At 39.4% G+C, this 22062-nt stretch overlaps 3 protein-coding genes across 4 annotated transcripts in view; 2 read left to right on the top strand and 1 right to left on the bottom strand.

Moving 5' to 3' along the window:
* tm4sf5 (transmembrane 4 L six family member 5) overlaps positions 1 to 22062 on the bottom strand; it is a 367250-nt gene that overhangs the window by 149468 nt on the left and 195720 nt on the right. The gene's annotated exons all lie outside the window — the stretch shown is intronic.
* Positions 1 to 22062, top strand: part of nlgn2a (neuroligin 2a) — a 245553-nt gene that overhangs the window by 120689 nt on the left and 102802 nt on the right. Inside the window, exon 3 of the mRNA XM_079638797.1 lies at positions 3000 to 3804. Within this exon, the coding sequence (XP_079494923.1) occupies positions 3333 to 3804 (472 nt within the window). The 5' untranslated portion in view covers positions 3000 to 3332. The remainder of the gene's footprint in view (positions 1 to 2999; positions 3805 to 22062) is intronic.
* Positions 1 to 22062, top strand: part of LOC307012412 (calcium/calmodulin-dependent protein kinase II inhibitor 2-like) — a 428881-nt gene that overhangs the window by 345331 nt on the left and 61488 nt on the right. The gene's annotated exons all lie outside the window — the stretch shown is intronic.

Genomic DNA, 22062 nt, shown 5'->3' with positions numbered 1-22062 from the left:
TTTTTCTTTTTTCTTTTAAGCCAATCACCTGAGGTGTATATGCTAATGACTAATCACTGTGGAGCCACAGGAAATTATGTCATAACAATGCAAAATCAATTTCTACAGCAGCCATACTGAGTGTAACAATTTCTCATTCAATTTTCTATGAGTGTTCCTCCTACCTTTTATAATGTCTCTGGCCCGCACCTATTTGTGTCATTCGTTTGGTGTTACCTATGACATTGCTGTCATCTCAAGTGTTAGATTTAAAGTTCACTGCGTAGGCTTGACCTTTTGCCCCCTTCATTTTCTCCAGACTTCAAATCTAAAACCACATTAAATCCATTCACATCACATAAGTCTCTGTCCTCTGTTTTAGCGAACCGTTAAAATGCTTAGGCGCTCCTAAGCTAGGCGCTCTTGGCTAAATGCTAACACCATTTGAAATGAACATCAAAGTTTTAAAGCATCAATCAGCTCTCTCGGGCGATTAGAGGCTTTAAAAAACAAAAGATGCGTTCACGGCGAAATGCGTCGGTTCTTAATTAGACTTCATATCCGCACAGATGAATTCATTCAGGATGTGAGAGCTAAAACATCTATTTTTAGTTTGTTAGTCACAACTGACTGATAGAGGCTCTTTGTGTGGGTGTTTCGAGATGTTTTCCTTTACATCACTGTCTCCCTTGTCGCTGTCTCATTGGATCCTCATAATGCTCTGAACGAGTCATCTGAGCTATCATTCGCCTGCAGTATTGCTTTTTTTCCAGGGCTTAGGCGAAGAACCCTATGGCAAGCACTAAAACTGCTGAGTCACTGAATTTTTAAGCTACGTATAAACGTGGAGAAACATTAATATTTGATGGGAAGTGTTAAATAATTTTTTATTTCTATGAATGCAATGATCTGGGCTGGAAACGAAATGCTTGTTTGGCTACACTCTAAAAAATGCTGGGTTGTTTCAACCCAATTTTGGGTAAAATATGGACAAACCCAAACGTTGGGTTAAAAATGTAATGTAAAAATTTAACCCAATGGCTGGATTTGTCCATATTTTGCCCAAAATTGGGTTGAAACAACCCAGCATTTTTTAGAGTCAAACCTCCTGGAAAATCCTTCAGTTATCACCATTGTGAGCAAGACACTTAATAGGATAGTTTACCTAAAAACGAGTAGATGCAAATCTGTTTGATTTTCTTTTGTCTGCAGAACACATGTCAGTAATGTAGTGATGAATGAATCACAACTCACACAGAAGTCACTTTCAAACCACGCAGCTTTCTGTTGGTCAAAACGACTAATTCACGTGACCAACTTGAAATGACTGGATTTTGGGGTCCAAAACAACCTTTGAATTTAATTATACATTCTTCAAAATATATTATTTTGTGTTCTGTAGGGCTGCTCCCTAATTGTCAACGAGAAGAGGCGTAGTCGATCAAATCTTTATTAGTCGGTTAGTCGTAAGAAAAAAAAACGAAGTCACACAGTCCGTGAGGGACAGATCATTAACGGCGGGTCCATGTGGTAATTACAGTGTGTTGAGCAGCAAATCCAAACATTATCCATCGACTTCAAATATCATTTGAAACATGTTAGTAATAACAACTTTACTTGGCCACTCGCTCTAACGTTAACCTAGATAAATATGCGCTATTGTTATGCACATATCCATGTTTGTGCAGAGTGTGTTAAAGCTAAAGTATTAGCTTGCGCGATCACTTGCATTTTCTCCTGATAACACTGGAAACAACTTAAAATACTCCATCATTATTGGTCATATAAATAAGAGTAAAGGGCCGTTCACACCAAGAACGATAACTATATTTGCGTCCACACCAACGAACGATAACGGTCTGTTTATTCTAAGCTCACGCTCTGTGGTTTCAAAGTGTGTACAACGTCTTTGAAACATGTTTTTGCTGCTCTTGTTGCATGTACACGGCTTTAACCAACAGATGTCCCCAGCATGCTATGTTTTGAGTGAAACTAGTGTAATCAATCTAATAATCTAACAGTGAATTTAGCTGACGTAGTCAATATAGTGGAATAAGAACAACACCTAGTCTTTTTCACCGCAGCTTCGAAGGAAGCGAGCACTGGATACCTGAGGTAATACATCTCATCGTTTATTCAGAGGGTATGAACGATTGTCTTCCATATCCATTTTCTTGAAAAGGGGCTTGACTCGTCAAACAGTGGTGGGTTTTTCTGGACCTCGGCGATTAACTTCTCCGCAATGTCGTCTGCCATTTTAAATGTGCGAGCCCTTAAATCAGAATGGATTCTGATTGGCTGTCAGTGTTTTATCATTCAAAAGCCGGGGGAAAAAAATCGTTCCGAAAGTGATCCCAACAATATCGTTTCTCTATATCGTTATCGTTATAGCTGTGGTGGGACTGGGAACTCTGCTATTCTTTAATATTGAGAGCGATGTTTAGAACTATATATTTATCGTTATCTTTATCGCTATCATCCTTGGTGTGAACGGGCCTTAAGACATCATTTGAAAGTGTTATTTCTGTAAACTCACAATAACAAGAAAAAAATTACATTAAAAAAATTACAGACTCGCAAACTTTGCAGCTGACACTAACTCAGAAAACACTAGTTTATTAAATAATTAAAATGTTTCCTTGCTACTTTTTCGACACATTTTTAATAATTACTTTTGCTGGTGAAAAGTTAGTGCTTTGCTTGAGCGCGGAATAATCATGTTATGCCTATATTAAAGGTTTAGTATTCCCCCATATATTTAAGTAATTTAATGTATATAAATGTGCGATTATTCGACTAATAGCTTAAATGAGCGACTACTAGTCGACTAGAAAAATGTTGGAATGAGATGGGAGTGAATGATGACAGGATTTTTATTTTTAGGTGAACTATCCCTTTAATCCAGGTTGCAGCATTCAACATGGTACAAATTCATGTGGTTGACATGTGTATTCAAAGGGTAGCATTTGGTAAATGAAGCTTTGATGACTAACCCTTACTCTTTTTGTTGTTCTTGACAGGACCAGCAATCATCTGCGTGACCTCTTTAACTGACCCCATGAGGACAGCTCAGGGAGATGGAACGTAACAGACTTTTCTCTCTTACTCTCTATTGCATTTCCACGATAACTCACCAGGGCTGAGCACAACCTCAGCCCCTCGTCCACCCCAACCCTTCCACTGTCCCCCCATTCCTGTCCTCCCTTTTCTTGCTCCTTGAAAGACCAAATCAAACAGGACCACTTTTTCGTATTCTTTTACAATAGTTTAACTTTCCTTTGCCCTTCACCGGGTACCTAGCAAAGCGGACGTCAATAAACAAGCGAAGCGAAGAGGGAAAGAACGAGACAGTCATGTTTCCGCTCCATGCCTGTAAACGGGATTTGGGCCATGCCCGCAATTCGGAGGCCACCCATGCAATTACTCTTCTCTGGTTGGCACTGTGGATCGCCTTGACATCATGCCAGCGCATTGATCCTGGCACCAAATATCCCACCGTCACCACAAACTATGGCAAGTTGCGTGGGATTAAAAAAGATCTTAACAACGAGATCCTGGGTCCCGTGGAACAGTACCTGGGCATCCCCTATGCCACAGCGCCAATAGGAGACCGTCGCTTTCAGCCCCCAGAAGCTCCCGGGTCCTGGCAGGAACTGCGTAACGCTACACAGTTCGCCCCTGTTTGCCCGCAGAACGTGCATGGCGTTTTGCCCGAGATAATGCTGCCTGTGTGGTTTACTGACAGCTTGGATGTGGCTGCCACCTACATTCAGAATCAGAGTGAAGACTGTCTCTACCTCAACATCTATGTGCCCACAGAGGATGGTGAGTGTCTGACACAACACGGCTAAGCATTGGGGTTATGATAGGGGAATAAAGTGCAACAGTTCCCGCCCACCTTTTCAGCGGCCTTGGTTACGGAAGTATTTTTCCGTAGGAATTTTTAAAAAACAGTTTTTGTTATATAAGCCATGAACCAAACCAACCAGCTACGAAGTAAACCACATTACAAACTTTAACTTTAAACTGTTGCGTTTCTCAGGAGCTAATTACCCTCCTCCATCCCCAGCTCCACCTCTCGTCAGTCAGGATTTGGCCTTCTGAGTGCCCTTGAATCAGAATAAATTCTCAAATTATGTTGTACTTTAAAATCTTGAATTAATTATATTTGCATATTCATGTTGGTTCTGACTATAAACTATATGCTAATTGTCAATGGTATTTGACAATAGTGGTCCTGACAGAAACAGCTTTAGATGAGGGAAATATCTCATCTAAAGATATTTGGACTGTTCCCATTAGGCACTGCGGAATAAAAAAAACAATAGACACATACAACTATTGATTATATATATGTAGAAACAATATAGAAACAAAATATGCACATAGTAGTTTGAGAGCGTACAGAGACTAACTCGATTACGACATTCGCAGTTTAAAGAGTTATTTTGACGCGGCCTGCTTGTTTCGATTGTTTTATTGGTAGATATTTTTTTGCAGAATCATGGGTAATGTAGTTTTTTCCACTAGGTGTTCCACTGTTTAACAATTATTTTAAAATAATGCAGGCTGATGGCTTCAACAATAGCATAAACCATCAATTAACAACCTCGTAGATCACTGTAGTCATTTAAGTTTAAGTTATCATTTAAAAATCAATTCCCCTATGGAGAAAATGAATGGGGGTTTTTGCTTCCAGAACCCGACTGTTGCACTCTATACAGTAATGGATACTATAGAATAGCATTACATAGGGTGCTTCATATTACATACCACAATACTTAAATATAGATTTAAAAAAAAAAAATTGTCTTCTTTACTCATTACACTTTACTGTTGTTACAAAATTGTATGACTGGCATTCTTCTGTGGAAAAACAAAATAAGAGTTTAGTGTTGTTTTGTCCATACAATGAAGTCAGTGGGGTCCTGTGTTGTTTTGGACCCCATTGACTTTCCCTCTATGGATAGAAACATTGTTCGAAAAAAGAAAGTCATACAGGTTTGAAACACCATGAGGGTGAGTAAATAATGACCGAATTTACATTTTTGGCTGAACTACCTCTTTAACACTGCCAAGTGCCATACAGTGCAAATGAAACGTCAGTTTTTGCCTTTGAACTACAGTGCAGTTTTACTAGACCTTGACTAAGGACATGTCCTTGCCTTCTACCAGTTATGATCAGTCCACTGCACTCCGGATCAGGACTTGTCAGGATTAGTTTACCCTATGATTCACTTTAAGAGTGAGGCCAGCTGGAAAGACTAAAGCGTTCTGGGAAATTACTTATGCTCCAGTATGAGGCATACATTCACGACAAATTGCGGTAAATTGATAGAGTTAACAAACCAAATAAGTGACTGACTTTTTAGGCTGAGGTAAAACCCATCAACATGTGTCTTTTTTTTCTTCTCCTCTTCCAGTCCCTTTTTTTTCTGGTCTTTTTCTTCTTTTGAGAGAGAGCTAAGTGGACAGATACTCTCAGAGGATGGAAAGAGCTGATTTCGAAGAAGGTGTTTTTCTCTCGCAATTAAGGTTCCAGCCGCCAAGTTGCCCAGAGAAACAAATTATTGACATCAGCAGTAATTTGCTATCTCAGAGCCCTTTTTGCTTCTTTCCTCTCAGTTTTTACCTCTTTTGATATCCAGTGTAGGTGTTTTGTGTTTACAATGGTAATTGTCTTATTTAAGCAAATCTTTCAATGATGAAAGAGTGCTTTGTAATTTTCAACTCGTGTGTTAATGAGGAAAAAGTCATCAAGCTTATTACTATACCTCAGTATATGTTCACTACACAAACCAAAAGCAGAAGGCCAGATTTAATAAAGGATTTACTAATGACATGCAGTGAAACATTAGCGCTGACAGTTACAAGTTATTTTTATTGTATATGCATTTATAAGAGTTTCATACGCAAAATTTATGGGAAGTGAGTATTTAAATGAATCTTGCTGGTGATTTACTGGTATTTGCACCATTATTTAACACCCCCAAAAGCATGTTTTAAACAGTACAGTAATTCGTTAGATTGCATTGGTCATTATGGAAATGATCTACGGTGTCTGTATTCTATAATTTGCCATCAGTAGATCACATGCAGAACTTTCCTTTCCCATCGGTGCTTTTTTTGGAATTGCACTCCCACGCTAATTTGCCCTGTTTAGTAAATGTGGCCCATAGTGGCTTCCACCGTGTATACTGCCTCATGGCACATCCGCACACTGCAGCACATTGCAGTCAAACTGAACATAGGCATGTGAGCGCGTTCAAAGCAAAGATGCCAGTGTTATTTTCTTGTCTCTTTTTTCCTCTTCCCTTTTTCCCTCTCTCTCTCTCTCTCTCATTCTGTCTTCCAACACTCATTTTCATCCCACATTATCTCTTTCTGTGCACCATGTGTCTTTCACAAAGCCCCCTGCAAATCTGTCGATTCCTGGATTCCCAAATGTGCCAGTTCCCATTTTCCCAAATTCCATTTAATCCACTCAGTCTCTCACAAGCCGACTTGCATTCCTCCGCATCAGAGTCGCTATTTAGAATAAAATACGTTATCCAATGCATCATGTTTCTGCTCTAAATGGTGCATCAATGCCTAAATGTAGAGTATATATTAGGGGTGTAACAGTACAGGGAAGTCCCGGTTCAGTACGTACCTCGGTTTTGGGGTCACGGTTCAATACGAGTTTGGTACAACAGGAAAAAGCAACAAATTCCCAATGCTAGGTTTCTTTTCATTTATTTTGAACGTGCAAATTACAGTTCGTTGTTCGACCTGGCGGCATTTAGTCTCCTAGTTTGTACAGTACAGCTTTCTTTAGTGTATTAAGCAGTAACTGAATGCACCCCTGCATAGGTCATAGTTTTGTAGGGCTGATAAAAAATAAATAAAAAGGTATTTGGTCACAATCAGCTACAAAACTGAAGAGCATCTCTGGCGTTGTAAAAGTACAAAATAAAGAGAATAATAAAAAACGAAACTTTGCAGAGATTAGTTTTCTTTGCGCGTAAAGTTCATTAACATGCGGTGACGATGGCGGATGTACAGTTCAATATTACGCTATATATATATATATATAGACTGCAGTGCAGATGTAGAGATTTCCTCCGGTACAGAAGTGTGTGCACGCTGTGCTGCAGTTGATCCATGTGAGAGTTAGAAGAGGGGGTGGACAGGAGATCAAAGCTTCTACATCACTTACTTGGGGACCATCTTGGCCCCCCACTGCCCCAGGCAACTTATACCGCAGTATATAGTCTCATTATTTATCTCTTTTGTTCTTGTTCCTCTGACTATATATAGCGTCATCATCTGTTATAGTCTGTTTTAGAGCAAACTAAAGCAGAATTCTTCATTTTTTATGCTTTTTATGTTGGTACAGAATGGAATTTAATTATATGTCTCTTATGTTCACCAAGGCTACATTTATTTGATCAGAAATACAGTGAGAAAACTAAAATATTATGAATTAAACTCTTTTCTTTAATTAAATGTTTTAATTCCTGTGATCAAAGCTAAATTTTTCAGCATCATTACTCCAATCTTCAGTGTCACATGATCCTTCAGAAATCAGTATAATATGATGATTTGCTTGATGATTTTAAAATGAGATAAAATTATAATTAATATAAAATCATAATATAATAATATTTATTATTATTATCAATGTTGAAATAGCTGCTTACTATTTTTGTGGAAACCTTGATTGCATTTTTCACATTTTTGTTCCGAAAGAACAGCATTTATATGAAACAGAAATACTTTTGCAACAGTGTAGAAGTATTTACTCTGTTCATCAATTGAATTAATTCTTGGCGAATGAAAAAATATAAATAAATAAAACTGACCCGAAACTTTTGAATATGTCATTTTCTGCAGTAGTCATTTGCCTTCTGCAACAATAGATAATGATTTTTTTTTTTTAAGCCTACATTTTTATAATTGCTTCTGTCTTGTCCGGTGGGAAGAAAGTATCGGGATCCTGTGGGAGTTGATTGAAGCCTGGAGGCGGATGGTCAATCAGAGGCATGTGTGAGCAGGACTGATGGCTTGTGTTTTAGCATGACTGTGCGCTTCACAGCCCACTTAATACCGACACAGACATGTTAATGTCACCAGCCTTTTACTCACTCTTCACTGTCAGATGCAATTGACCGAGAGAGAAAACAAAGCCTACAGAGTTTTGGAAAAGGAAAAGCAAATCAAATCTGAATAGATTGGCTGTGAAGATATAATGTGATTCTGCATTAATAACATTCAATATGTTGAAGTGTCCAAAAGGGCCGTCGAGGTAGAAATGAGAAATGGAAGAAGGGAGCTCTTGAACAAAGGACGAAATATGAACGCCACTCTTGTTTTCTATGGGAGGGAAATCAAAACGGCTTCGGCGCACCTGAGCGTTGGTGTGGAGGGCGTTTTTTAATTAGCTCCTGCGAGCTCCGAGGTATTCTCAATATAGACGGACCGTTTCCGGGCCCCTTTGAAGTGTTAGAAGACGAGACGCACCAAAACAGCTCTGCGACACACGGCAAAAACAAATATTCCTCACAGAAGTTTACAGGCTACAGTGTTTGAGATTCTGACTTTAAACAGAACGCGTGGAGAGTAACTCGCAGGTATGGGCTGCTTTTGGCAACGGCATCATTGTCATATAATGACCAAATGAATGTTTCGAGAGAGGAGAACCATTTAGCCTGCGCTACTGTAGCTTGTTCTTTTCTTTAGTGTTTTTCCTCTTTTTCACTCAATGAAAACCAAAGGAAGGCTTCAATTTTGCAGCAAGGTCAAACCAATGAAATCAGCCGAGGTCAGTTTCTCAGCGTAGAGTTTTTAGTGGCAAATAATGAGAACAAATTGGTAGCTTTCCAGCTGAGAGAGAGTGTGTGTGTGTGTGTGTGTGTGTGTGTGTGTGTGTGTGTGTGTGTGTGTGTGTGTGTGTGTGTGTGTGTGTGTGTGTGTGTGTGTGTGTGTGTGTGTGTGTGTGTGTGTGTGTGTGTGTGTGTGTGTGTGTGTGTGTGTGTGTGTGTGTGTGTGTGTGTGTGTGTGTGTGTGTAAATGCCAGAGCAGAATTGTTATATTGTTAAGACTGCTGTGCCATGAGAATTTGGGCAGGAAGTGTGTGTGTGTTAATGAATGTGTCTATAAGGCTGTCAGCTCGAGAGAATAACAAATACTCAATTAAGAGAATGAGATAACAGCTGATGATGGACACATGAAAGAGAATAAGTTGAGTCATGAGTAATAGAGATGTAAAGCACAAGAATATACAGCAAAAAGCCAGACTGAATAAGTGAGAGGGTTGAAATAGAAGAGAAATAGATGCAGAGAAATGGAGGGGAAATGGTGAGGGAAGGAGATGAGAGAAGATATGTATGGATAGATAACGCTGACACAGAATGAGGGTTTGGCAGGGGAAGGGGTCGCCTTGGCAACCCCGCAGCTCTTCCTGCGTGTAGCTGTCAGGCAGCGCGTCAGAGCCGTGTGTGTGTGTGTGTGTGTGTGTGTGTGTGTGTGCGTCCTTCTGCGTTACCACTAGACTCTCAATGAAGGAATTAGCAAGGGCTCTGCCACACACTCTATTTATAGCCAGAGAAGAGAGAAGCACTTGAGTGAAAGTTATTAGGTGTGTGTGTGTGTGTGTGTCTTGACGTAGGCCGTTGTTGTGCAGATGGTGCATTGTGCCGGGTCGTGCCGTGCTTTCTTTCTCCTTCTCTTTGCACCACACAAAACTCCCCTCACATGCTAACAAGCTAATTGTTTTGACATCAGTTGTCATTGGAGGTGTGTGTACAGTTGCAGGCTATTGAGCTTGCTAAAGATCCCGCTGACTTCTGGGGCTGTTACAGAAAGTACTGTGAATGAATGGATCCCATTAATAAACATGTATAGATTAGGTCTCTAAAGAAGCTGTTTTCAGGACTAATCACCCACCAAGCCGGCCAAAGTCATTGAGCATCGCCTGGCCCAGCTTTTGTGGTGTGCTCTGCACCGTCGGCACTTGTCGGACCCCATTTAGGGGTGTTTGGCCGATTGAGCATGTTGAATCGGTGAGAGAGAGGACTCTGATTGGCTGCTCAGTTTAGCAAACGAGTCCGTGCTTGAGAATAAAAGCCAAAGTGATAAAAGCGAGCAAAGACGTTTACAAGATATCAGGTCTCGAAATTAACTTTTTTACTTGGTAGTACTGGTGCACCCAACTTCAAAAAAGTTAGAAGCACCAGCAATAATTTAGGAGAGAGACAACGGAGTGCAGTGAAAGGGAGTGATTGACGGCTAATATTAACAAACCAAAATTCTGCTAAAAAAAGTGATTTTTTATTTCTCGTTTTTGTGTTTCGCCTCCCTCCGTCATTTTACGCTAGCGAGAGAATGTGACGAATGACATCAGAAAACGTCAGGTTATAATCGATTATGGTCTGCATTATTACTTCATTGTTTTTGTCATTTTTAGAAATTTTATACAAAAACTAAATTTTAGGGGTTTTTTTATACATCAAGTTAAACTAAAATAAAATGAGAAATGTTGTCTTGTCATCTAGCTGAAATATATATATATATATATATATATATAATTACGGTTTTAGTTTTAGTTAACTATAATAACCCTGCTTAAGAACCTGTGATCTAATGTCATTGAGTGTTAATAATGTTCTTTCTTCACAGAAAAATGAGATCATACAGGTTTGGAATGACATGAGGATGAGTAAATAATGACAGAATTTTGTGTTACTATGATAATTCAGGTGAAATGTCTAATTGTTATTTAGTTCCTCTACTCCTTCAATGGCAAAGTCATCCCATCCATCCCGAAAAACAGTTTTCATGAACAGAGCTCCCTACATAACACAATGGTCTAAGTTACTAATTTATTACAAATATGACAAGATTAAGGGGGTTATAGTGACAGCAAACCACATTAGGAGTGTGTTATCTCACTTTTTTGGAGTGGCGGTGGATGAGGTTTACATTTACATCTACATTAAATAATTTTACAGACGCTTTGATCCAAAGTGACTTACAAATGGGGAGAGCAATAGAAGCAGTTAAACTAACAATAGGACAACAATATGTAAGTGCTGTGACCCTATTTTTTTAGAGATATAGAGTAGAAGAAAAGAGAAAGGAAAGTGTTAGTATTAATGGATTTAAAGTGTTGCCAAAAAATATGCTTTTTCAGCCGTTTCTTGAAAATGGTTACGGACTCAGGTTTAGACGTTCCAGGCTTATAATACTAATAATAATATTAATAATGCAAATGAACAAACAAGCGAAGATGATGACACACGAGTATATTCAGCAAAATACAGCATGTCTTATTTCTGTGAAACACAGCAAACCAACATTACGTATCAAGAAGAAATAAAGCAACAGTCCCCCTGTAGTCAATCATTGATCTTCGATCACCAAAATGACATATTTTAAATAAAAAAATTCTTGAAAAAAAATGATTCATGTCTTAAAATAGCTTGAATGTAACTCTACACCCTTGCCTCGTTTAGTATACGCAGTCGTATGAATATGCAAATGAGCCCCGCCTCCACTCACTCACTCAGCTCAGAGATCCACTGGTTGACGATCACACGTTGATCTGATTGGTCACAAGGTAGTTTGTGACGTCAGAAACACCAGCGATTTCAAACCGTGAAATCTTTGGTTCACTGCAGTTTTAAAGAGAAAATACTCAGCAATGCTGTCGACTTATGAATTTGCACATGGTTTTTCTTAAATATTTTTTTTTTTAAACACACATATGAACAACATGAAAAGCTGGATTTTCACCACAGGGGGACTTTAAGGTCTCTCCAGATTATTGTCTGATCGTAAACCTTCTTTTAAAAGTTAGATTCCTCTGTCCTTTTCCTCTTTTGTATTTTCTCTGCCATCTCCCTCGTTCTGCTAACGTCTGTCTTGTGCACCGAGCTCTCTCTCCTCCCCCATCATGAGTGGACACGCCCCTTACTGCTGATTGGCTACAAGTGTGTTTTGGTGCTCGGTCCTATCCACTTTTCAAAAACCGCTTACTGCACCTTTAAAGGGCTACTTAAAGGACTTTTTTGGGTCTTGGGTGGTAACAGGCTTCAAAAATGCCACCCTGTGTCTTTACTCTCGCTCATAGAGGAACATGGAAACATACAGGCACATGTACAGAGCCATTGCCCTCTCATTCGTTCTCTCTTTCCTCTCAGGCTCTTTATATCTCTCCTCTTGCTGCTTTCTTTCTCACTTGTTTCTTCTCTTTCTCCCCTGCTCATCGCAATCCGTGTAGCTCAAAGGGCCGTCTCTTCAGTGCCTGCTGCAGCTTAGGCAGCAAGTGGCTGTGAATGCAAATTAGATTCAAAAACAGACACACACACACGCACACACACAGGGCTTGTACCTCTCCTGGTGCTTCGGAGAAAGATGAATGTGGAAGTAGAAGCTGTGGGACAGGCAGAGAAGGAAAGAGCAATGGGGAGAAAGATGGAATAAGCGGGAAACAAAGAAGATTGGAAGTTTTAAGAGTATGTGCAGATTGAACTGGTCTGACCTTATATCTTATTTTAAAGGCGCAGTAAGCAATTTCTGACAAACATTGTTGATATTTCAAATCAGCCCAAACTAACACAACCCTCCCTTCATTGCTCCGTCCCCAAAATGCACGAATGCACACAAAGCAAGATAATGCTTTACCAAAAATAAAGCGAAGACGATAAACAAACGACAAGGAAGAACAAACGTACAGTAAATACAAGCAAGAGTTCGCTGTTAAAGGAACACTCCACCGTTTTATGAAATAGGGCTTATTCACCATCTTTCCTACATTTAGATAGGTGGGCAAATGCCTTTTTGTCTCAGTGCATGCATTGTTTTAGTTTGGCAGGGTCTCCGCTAGCTTAGCTTAGCATAATGAATGAGATCCTTTGTTGCCAGCTAGCATGTCCTGAGTAAAAGTGATCCAAACCCCCCCCTAATTACTTCTTGTGGCCTGCGTATTCACAACGAGTACAATTAGCGATGCAGATGCATATTAAGACTAAGCGATTTCCTTGGCAGATATTGACTTGGGACTATATTAGGGTGAAGCACAGGCGAAGCACTGCTACTTGGGCGCAGAGATATCACGCAGCACCTGAAATCCGTCAACATACCGGCGTGACCTGCACCAAGTATCTTCGCTTTTGGATTGTGTTTATTTTGAGAAGTTACAGTGAAAATAATCACTTACTCTGTGGACAGCTGTCCATTGGGTCCATTCAGCGTGGGGCATTTTTTCCAGTTTACTTTATCGAACCGGGGGAAAAAAGTCGAGGACTGCAGGATGGATCAACGCCGAGAAATCCTCGGTAGCTGTGACAACTGCGGGCACGCTCATCTTGATCTGACATGTTGAGCCTGGTGTTGAGCAATCGCAACCTCCTCCTCCTGTCGTTCTATTTCCAAAGGCCGCAGCTCCTCTTCTCAAAACTCTGGCTCATAGAGGTATGGTTCTGGATCTTGACTGTCTGAGAAGTCACCCTCTTCGTCTCTCACAAAATCAGCCATGTTCATCGCCATTCACTGGGTCTACTGTAGGAAAAATATCCAGCTACTATTCACGCCGGTATGTTGTTGACGGAAGTTGTGCGATTTCAGGTGCAGCGTGATATCTCTGCGCCAAGTAGCAGTGCTTCGCCTGTGCTTCAGTCCTACGTCAATATCTGCCTAGGAAATTGCCTAGTCTTAATCTGCATTGCTATTTGTACTCGTCAATACGCAGGCCACAAGAAGTAATTAGGTGTTTTTTTGTTTTGTTTTTTGGATCACTTTTACTCAAGACATGCTAGCTGGCAACAAAGGATTCCATTCATTATGCTAAGCTAAGCTAGCAGTGACCCTGCCAAACTAAAACAATGCATGCACTGAGAAAAAAGGGCATTTGCCCACCTATCTAAATGTAGGAAAGACGGTGAATAAGTCTTATTTAAAAAAACGGTGGAGTGTTCCTTTAATCGCCAGCAGCTCCAGACAAACAATGACACTCAGACTATCCTGTTTCTATAGCTAACGTTACAACAACAGCATATCTTGGTTCTGCAAAACCAATGTTACTCACGTATGGAGCAGAAACAACACGACCTTGGTGTCCGTTTTCAGATCTTCCCGCTTCTATTAATATTAACGTGGATCCTAAAGCTCTTCCCTGATCATAACCCTTCTTTTCCCAGTGATATTCCTCTGACCTTTCTCTTTTGTAATGTCTCTCAGCCATTCTCTTTTGTAATGTCTCTCAGACATCTACAGTCTTTCTTCAAATCTCCCTCTTGATCAGTCTCTCTCCTCCCCATTATAAGTGGACACGCCCCCTACTTCTGACTGGCTAGAAGTGTGTTCGGTCCGATCCACTTTTCAACAGCATTTTTCAGAAATCGCTTACTGCACCTTTAAAAGTGTGAAAAAAAAGATTGCGTCCATTTCCCATTGGCATGCCCAGACGAGAATCACCAGATTGTTTGTTTTTTTGCCATTTTCTATGCTTATTTTGTGGGAGAATCTGTATATTTCTTTTGAATGGAGGTATTGAAAAAGTTATTGGCGACACACCAGGTGGAGAAGAGAGAAAGAGAAGAGAAGATAAAGTGAAGAGAAGATAAAGTGAAGAGAAGAGAGAAAGAGAAGAGAAGAGAAGAGAAGAGAAGAGAAGAGAAGAGAAGAGAAGAGAAGAGAAGAGAAGAGAAGAGAAGAGAAGAGGATGATGGCGTGGTGGAACACTCTCAGTGACAGTGACATGTTCTATTTTGATCCAGGTGATTAGCGGCATCTTTTGTGTTTTAACAGGATTACGGCAACATCAGTGAGAAAAGGAGGAAAACAATAGTCACTTAAAATGAGCTCGATTACATTAAATCAGCAAGATTAGCCTGCATCTGTCATGTGTGCACTCATACACACAATCTCTTGCAGACACAAATAAAAGTCATTAATAGGCCTCATAAGTCACAATGGAGTGTTTGCCTTAGCTGTCACAAACCATTATTGTAGAGTTATGATTGTTTTTGCTCTCCAATACACTATATGATTACAACCGACAGCCTTTTTCTTATTATTTTATAATTATTATACATGCCGATATAAGAATCTCATATTAATTGAGACTTTACATGGAAAATGTGTGCTCCAACAAATTACATTTTCACACCACAGTACTATTTAATTGAAATGCAAAGAATATTTTTCAAAATTGTTCATTAAAAAATAAATTGTGATGGCACTTTTTTCTCTCATAAATATGTTACCTAAAATATGAATGTTAAATAAAAAATGTACAGCCATAAATATTTAATTTATTTATTAATTATGATATTGTATTAATATTTACTTGAAGCTATTTGTATTTTGCATTATTTACATTGAAAAATACATATTTGTTCCAAGACTTATTTATCTACTGTATTTTTAGTAATTTTCCCTGCACAGGTGAGTCTGTGAATAGTCTCAGCCTCAGATGTCACACACACGGACCGTTGGCTGAACGTCTGATGCAAACGGCACCGAAAATTGGAAACACTTCAGGAGTTTCGAGTTCGTCATCTGATTGGTTCAATTCTACAGGATTTCCGGGAGATGCGTGTGTCGCGTTCTTAACGGTCCGTCTGGAAACAAAGATGCCGTGAAGCCAAACCCCGTCATGGAAGAAGAACACCGGCGTCTTTACAAGTGACAATGAGCGCTTATCGGGATCAACTAAACGCTGGATTTTCAGAAGTATGTGAAGCATGTAAAGTTAAAATACGTCTGTTATTGTAGGGATATCAACGTTACATTTTCACGCCCATAAACATAAACAAAACGAACTGTGATTGGTTGCTTTACATGTCAGTCAGACGGCCTCCGGGCGGTCCTTGGCCAATGAAAGCTGCGATGAGTCCAGATCTTCTGCCGTCAATCTGAAGGTCTGGTTATGAGAGACAAGTCTTTGAAAGTGTTCGCATTTCACTGATCCAAAAACACGAATACCCATATGTACGTCATATTTTGATGATGTGTAATGTGAGGAGTATTTCATGTGTTGCCACATTGAGGTAAAAGTGGCTTTGAGCTTGTCCTAACTGGTGTTTCCTTCAGATTTGGCTTAAATCAGGGATGTCCAGTCCTGCTCCTGGAGGGCCTTCATAATTAAACACACCTGAACCAGCTAATCAAGGCTTTCTGGATCACTAGACACTTCCAGGCAGGTGTGTTGGAGCAGTTTGGAGCTAAATACTGCAGGAAGCAGGTTTGGACAGCCCTGTCTTAGGCCATGTCCACACCAATACGTTTTTGTTTGAAACCGTATATTTTTCTCTCCGGTTTGGCCTTCCCTCCACACTGAGACGGCGTTTTAAGTCAACGAAAACGTAGCTTTTGGAATACGCTCTTCAAAGCGGATACATTTGTTTCGCCGTTGTAGTGTGGACTGTGAAGCCGGAGGCATTTGAAAACGATGACGTAAGTTTAGTCATGTGATCCATGTTGTACCAATAGATATTCATGTTTACAGGTATTGTGCCTGTTATGTGCTATTCACTTTCACACTGTTGCTAAGGATGTTACTTTGCACACTCTTCATATCACAGTCCTGCAAAGATGACACAAAGTGTACTCACATTTCATGCTGTCCTGCGGCAATACAGGAGAGCAGTTGCGTTTTAGACCAAACATACGGTGACTGAGTGCGACCTGTATCAGTGGATGGTGAGATATTTTGCTAAATAAAATTTTCCTGTTAGAAGAATTGCGTGATAACTTTATTATTTATTATTCCATCTGTTTCATCTCAGCTTTCGTGAGGTTTCACGCATGCGCAGTAAAGGTGAATTTAGAAGTTTAGGACGGAGAGCGTTTTTAAACGAAAACGCCATTTTCAAATGTATCTGGATTAATGTAGACATTAACGGAATAGTTCACCCAAAAAATGTAATTCTGTCATCATTTACTCACCCTCGAGTTGTTCCAAACCTGTGTGAATTTCTTTATTCTGCTGAACACAGAAGATGATGTTTTGAAGAATGTCAGTAACCAGACAGTTGATGTGCCCCATTGACTTAGTATTTTTTTTTCCCCATATTCTGCAATGGATACCGTCAACTGTTTGGTTACCAAAATTCTGTTAATAAGTTAACTGTAAGTTACTTTACCATATACAGTGAAAAATTGTAAGTGGTTTAACATCACATTTACTTTAATTTAATTTTAGAGTAAAATACTGTCAAATGTATGGTTTTTGTTGTCAAGTAAGTCAGTGAATTGCCAAATAATTTACGGTAAGAAACAGTAAAAGGGGGTAACATTATGAATTTAGTTAATGTTTATTATATTATTGTGGTGTTGTGTGTTACCCTAATGGTGTTTTCTGTTTGTGTTTATGACCCTGTACACGTCTATGAGTATTGGTCATGGTTTATGAACAGGTCACTTATTTAGCATGTGGCTTTCTATTGTGCCACCTGCATTATTGTGGTGGGTATTATCGGTACATTTTAGGATAAGGCGGTATATATGTATTTTTTAAAGTAGATATACTAACAATTATAGCACTTACTGCAATGTACAGTTATAAGTTGTAAAATATACAGGCATCCTGTAAAACTGAAAACAGTATTTTTTACTGTGAATTTCTGCCATTTTATTTCAACCACAGCAGCCTTTATTTATTACATTTTTTACAGTGGATATTTTTATTTAAAGACCCCCTGTGGTGAAAATCAATGTTGTTTATATATCTATATGTGGTGTTTTTAATATGCTTTAAGACAAACCATGTGCAAATTCATAAGTCAACACCATTGCTGAGTATTTTCTCCTTAAAACTGCAGTGAACCAAAGACAGTCTCAAAAACACGGTTTGAAATCGCTGGTGTTTCTGACGTCACAAACTACCTTTTAACCAATCAGGTCAACGAGTGGATCTCTGAGCTGAGTGAGTGAGTGAGTGGAGGCGGGGCTCATTTGCATATTCATAGAACTGCGTAAATGAGGCAAGGGTGTAGAGTTACATTCAAGCTATTTTAAGGCATTACGATTTATTTTACAAGGATTTTTTTTATGTCATGTTGGTGATCAAAGATGAGTTTTAAGGGATACAATGATTGACTACAGGGGGACTGTAAAGAAAAATACTGGTTAAGAAAAGTTTAGTTTGGATTATCTCTGTAATAGTGGACCGTTTAAGTGCATTAGTTGGTAGAATATGATGTTAGAACCGGCATTATAATGGGCTCTTGGCTCATGTCAGCTGTATGCAGGATTTAAAGAGCCCGATGTCAGTCTTGTGACAGTTCTCTGCAGTCTTTATAACTGAGCAGGCAGATATTTTTCGCCGGGCATCATGTTTCTCTGGAGACCCAGCTTTAATTCGGAGCGGCGGGGGTTACCGGGGAAACAGTTTTAACCTTCATGCTGTCTGCGTCTCCACCGCACCTAAATGTCATCCCATCCAGCTCTGCTCTGTTCAAATACTCCTCTTTTCACACATTCACTCCATCCCAGTCACCTTATCTCTGTGTGTACTTCCCTCTCTTTCTTTCTATCTACACCAAACACTCCTACCACTTTCATTCAGCCTCCTCTTTTTCTCTATTTCTCACTTGTGCTCTCTTTCACTCTATTAATGTATAATATTACGTTTTTTTTTTTTTTTTTGGACGTTGTTCCTTGGCAGTTCTGTGGCTTTTTGGACACTACCACGATTATAATATAATGGTGTTACATCAGTGATTCACTCAAAGGCCCCTCATTGACACATGGTTTCCGTTTACATCTTTGCCCCTTGCTTGAGAACCATATATGAATATATGAATATGATAATCATACAGGACCATGTGTTTATCCAGATACTTTCCCACAGAGGCTGCGTCGTGTTGTCTCGCTGCCCTGGCAATGATTTTGCACACAAAACTACTATTTCAGACAGGCAGCATAACGCTCTAATAATCTACTACTAAACAGAGAGAGCTTCGGTGATATCTAATTGCTACAATACTAATTCTTGCTTTTATATTTGAGCTCAAGCAGAGCATTGAGCGCAGAGCATAGTGGGATATTATAGGCAGCGAAGGATAAATCAATGCTGCCTTCAAAAATCGATCATCTGACGGGATCTCTGGATGGGATGTGACACGATCATAAGACTCAGACGTGGCTTGTCGCCTTCCTACCTCCTAATGCTGCACAATTGTTCGGATGCATAATTTAATTCCAATCGTGCTCCAACACACCTAGCTGTAATTAAGTCAAACCAAAGACCGTGATTAGTTCATTTTCAGGTGCTTTTAATTACAGTTGAAACTAAAGTCTGCAGAAAACTGGCTCTCCGTGACCAGGATTGAGGAACCCTGGCTTAGGCCGTGTACTGTATGTTATTACATAATGTTAACCAATGGTCAATTGCAGTAGCTGTTGAGGGATAGCTTTATTTGATCTAACTCACATTCATTTGGCCTCTTTTCTGATATATGTATAGCAAACATTCAATCAATTCAAATAATTACTATTGGTCACCTTTTACTTCTGTCTGTGGGTTTTGCAAATATTTAACCAATGAAAAGTATTAAAAAGAACATGTGACATACCTTGTGGATCCTCGAACTGTCAGTCAAACCTCATAACTCCGCCCCCCTCGGTAGTGAATGAAGTGCTGCACGTTTTAGAGCGTCTCTGCTTGTTTGCAATGCAATGGTAAATAAAGAACTGGTTCTTTGAATTAATATTTAACCAATTAACCAATATTTAATATTTAACCAATGAAAAGTATTAAAAAGAACATGTGACATACCTCGTGGATCCTCGAACTGTCAGTCAAACCTCATAACTCCGCCCCCCTCGATAGTGAATGAAGTGCTGCACGTTTTAGAGCGTCTCTGCTTGTTTGCAATGCAATGGTAAATAAAGAACTGGTTCTTTGAATAAGTACAGTGTTTTCTTTACGCGCAAGAAACAACAAAGGCTAATGTTTTATGTATTTGAGGAGCGGAGAGTTTCTTAGTCTGGTATTTGTCATCGAGTCATAGCCAATATGACAAATGACAGAAAAAACTGAAAGCCCACATAGCTATAATAAACTGTATAACCTGTAAGTTGATGAAAACATGTACTGTATGTTTTCTGTTCCTCCATTGAGCTTGGTTTTGGTAAAATGTTATTAATATAATGCCACATGCAAGTGTCTGACCGTATAAAGCCACAATAGCAACTTTGACAACGCAGTGTTTAATAAAAAAAAATTAAAAAAAGAAGTGTTTTTTTTAGATACAAGGTTTTCGCCCGACAGCGACAATATTTAAAACGCTACGGTATTACCATCAGACCTTTCCTTTCTGTCTCTCTTTTACTCTGTCTCTGCATCTTTCCTCTTTCAGTGCCAAGAATCTTCCTCAGCACTTTATCAAAGCGCATACACCCCCGAAATCATTACAGATCCATGCTGGACTGCAGCAATACTCAGTTTAATAGAAATGCCTCTAATGCTAATTCCAATTTACATCTCCCCACGTCGCATAATAGAAACACACTTCACACACCAGGTCGGCCAGGCATCTTTAATGCTGTTAAATAGAGCTCAATTATATCCAGTCTATCAAAGTCACTTGGGTGCTCTCTTCCTATCGGCGCTCTAATTTCTCCCCATTTCCACTCAGGAGAAGCTGAGAGGCATGAAAACATCAGGTGGAAGCCATCTGGCTATCTCATTCCTCTTTCAAGCTGATTTTCTCAATCGTATTTCTGTAAAGAGGGTGAGCCACAGGTAGCAGATTGAACTCATATCCCCCCGTTTGGGATATCAGAGGAGAGGGTACATTTCTGCTAAAGCGCTCCGGTCCACAGACACCTGTGGTCGGCCTGATTACGAGCCCTGACATCTAACACTGAGGGAGTGTGTAATTCCACTGGCATCTGCTGACGAGGTGTGTGTGTGTGTGTGTGTGTGTGTGTGTGCGTGTGCGTGCGCGTGCGTGTAAGCATCTACTTTCAGTTATGTAATCACGCGTACACACACGTATCGATTAAAGCCCAGTTTTACATAAAAACACACACATGCTAAATGATACACGAACCTACATATCACAAACATCTCAATAACTACATGCGCACACACACACTCAAATGCACGCATCACTGGCTGTATTGTTAAAGTAGATGTGAGTTCGAGAAGAGCGTCACGTGTGCAGATTCTCGCCCTGCTGGTGTGTTTCTGCGCTGTTAAAGGCCAGAGGGCAGAGCAAGGTCACAACCAGGAACTGGGGCTGAAATAATACATTACATAAGCACTTCAGCAAAGAGAGAAGAGAGAAGGCAGGCTTGGAAAAAGAGGTTATGCGGAGAGAAATCATGAGAATAGATGATCAAAAAAAATAAAAAATTGGATGCAGCCGAGGAGAGAGAATAATGAATATGAGAGAGGAAAGGGACGGTCGAGGATGAATTTGGGAGCGATATCTCCATCCAGGTAGAAATCAGCGAGTGGAAAGTAGAAATGAGCCTCTTGAAATGGATGGAATTGATTTTGGAAGGTTGAAGGGCCAACCGGAGACAATAATTATATATATATATATTTATACACAATCGCTCAAATGTTTTGGGGTCAGTAAGATTTTTCTTTTCAGAAATTAATACTTTTGTTCAGCAAGCATGCATTAAATTTAAAAGTAACAGTAAAGATATTAATAATGTTAAAAAATATTTATATTTCAAATAAGTGCTGTTCTTTTGAACTTGCTATTCATCAAAGAATTCTAAAAAAAATGTACCACGGTTTCCACCAAAAAATATAAATAAATAAAAAATCTGCATTGATAATAATCATAAATGTTTCTTGAGCAGCAAATCAGCATATTAGAATGAGTTTTGAGTGTTCATGTGACACTGAAGACTAGAGTAATGATGCTGAACATTAAATTAATCAAGTAGTAAAGTAATAATTATATATGTGTATATATACTATATCAAATATGGACAAACCCAAATGTTGGGTTAAAAATGTAATTTTAAAATTTAACCCAACGGCTAGGTTTGTCCATATTTGACCGAAAATTTTGAGTGTACATACACACCAACACAAATATTGACACATATTAGTGGCCAAAAGGGATGTAC

This window comes from Phoxinus phoxinus (assembly GCF_949152265.1).
Source record: "Phoxinus phoxinus genome assembly, chromosome: 2".
NCBI lineage: Eukaryota > Metazoa > Chordata > Actinopteri > Cypriniformes > Leuciscidae > Phoxinus > Phoxinus phoxinus.
Note: the sequence above shows the minus strand (reverse complement) of the source record. Positions and strands in the feature narration are given on the sequence as shown.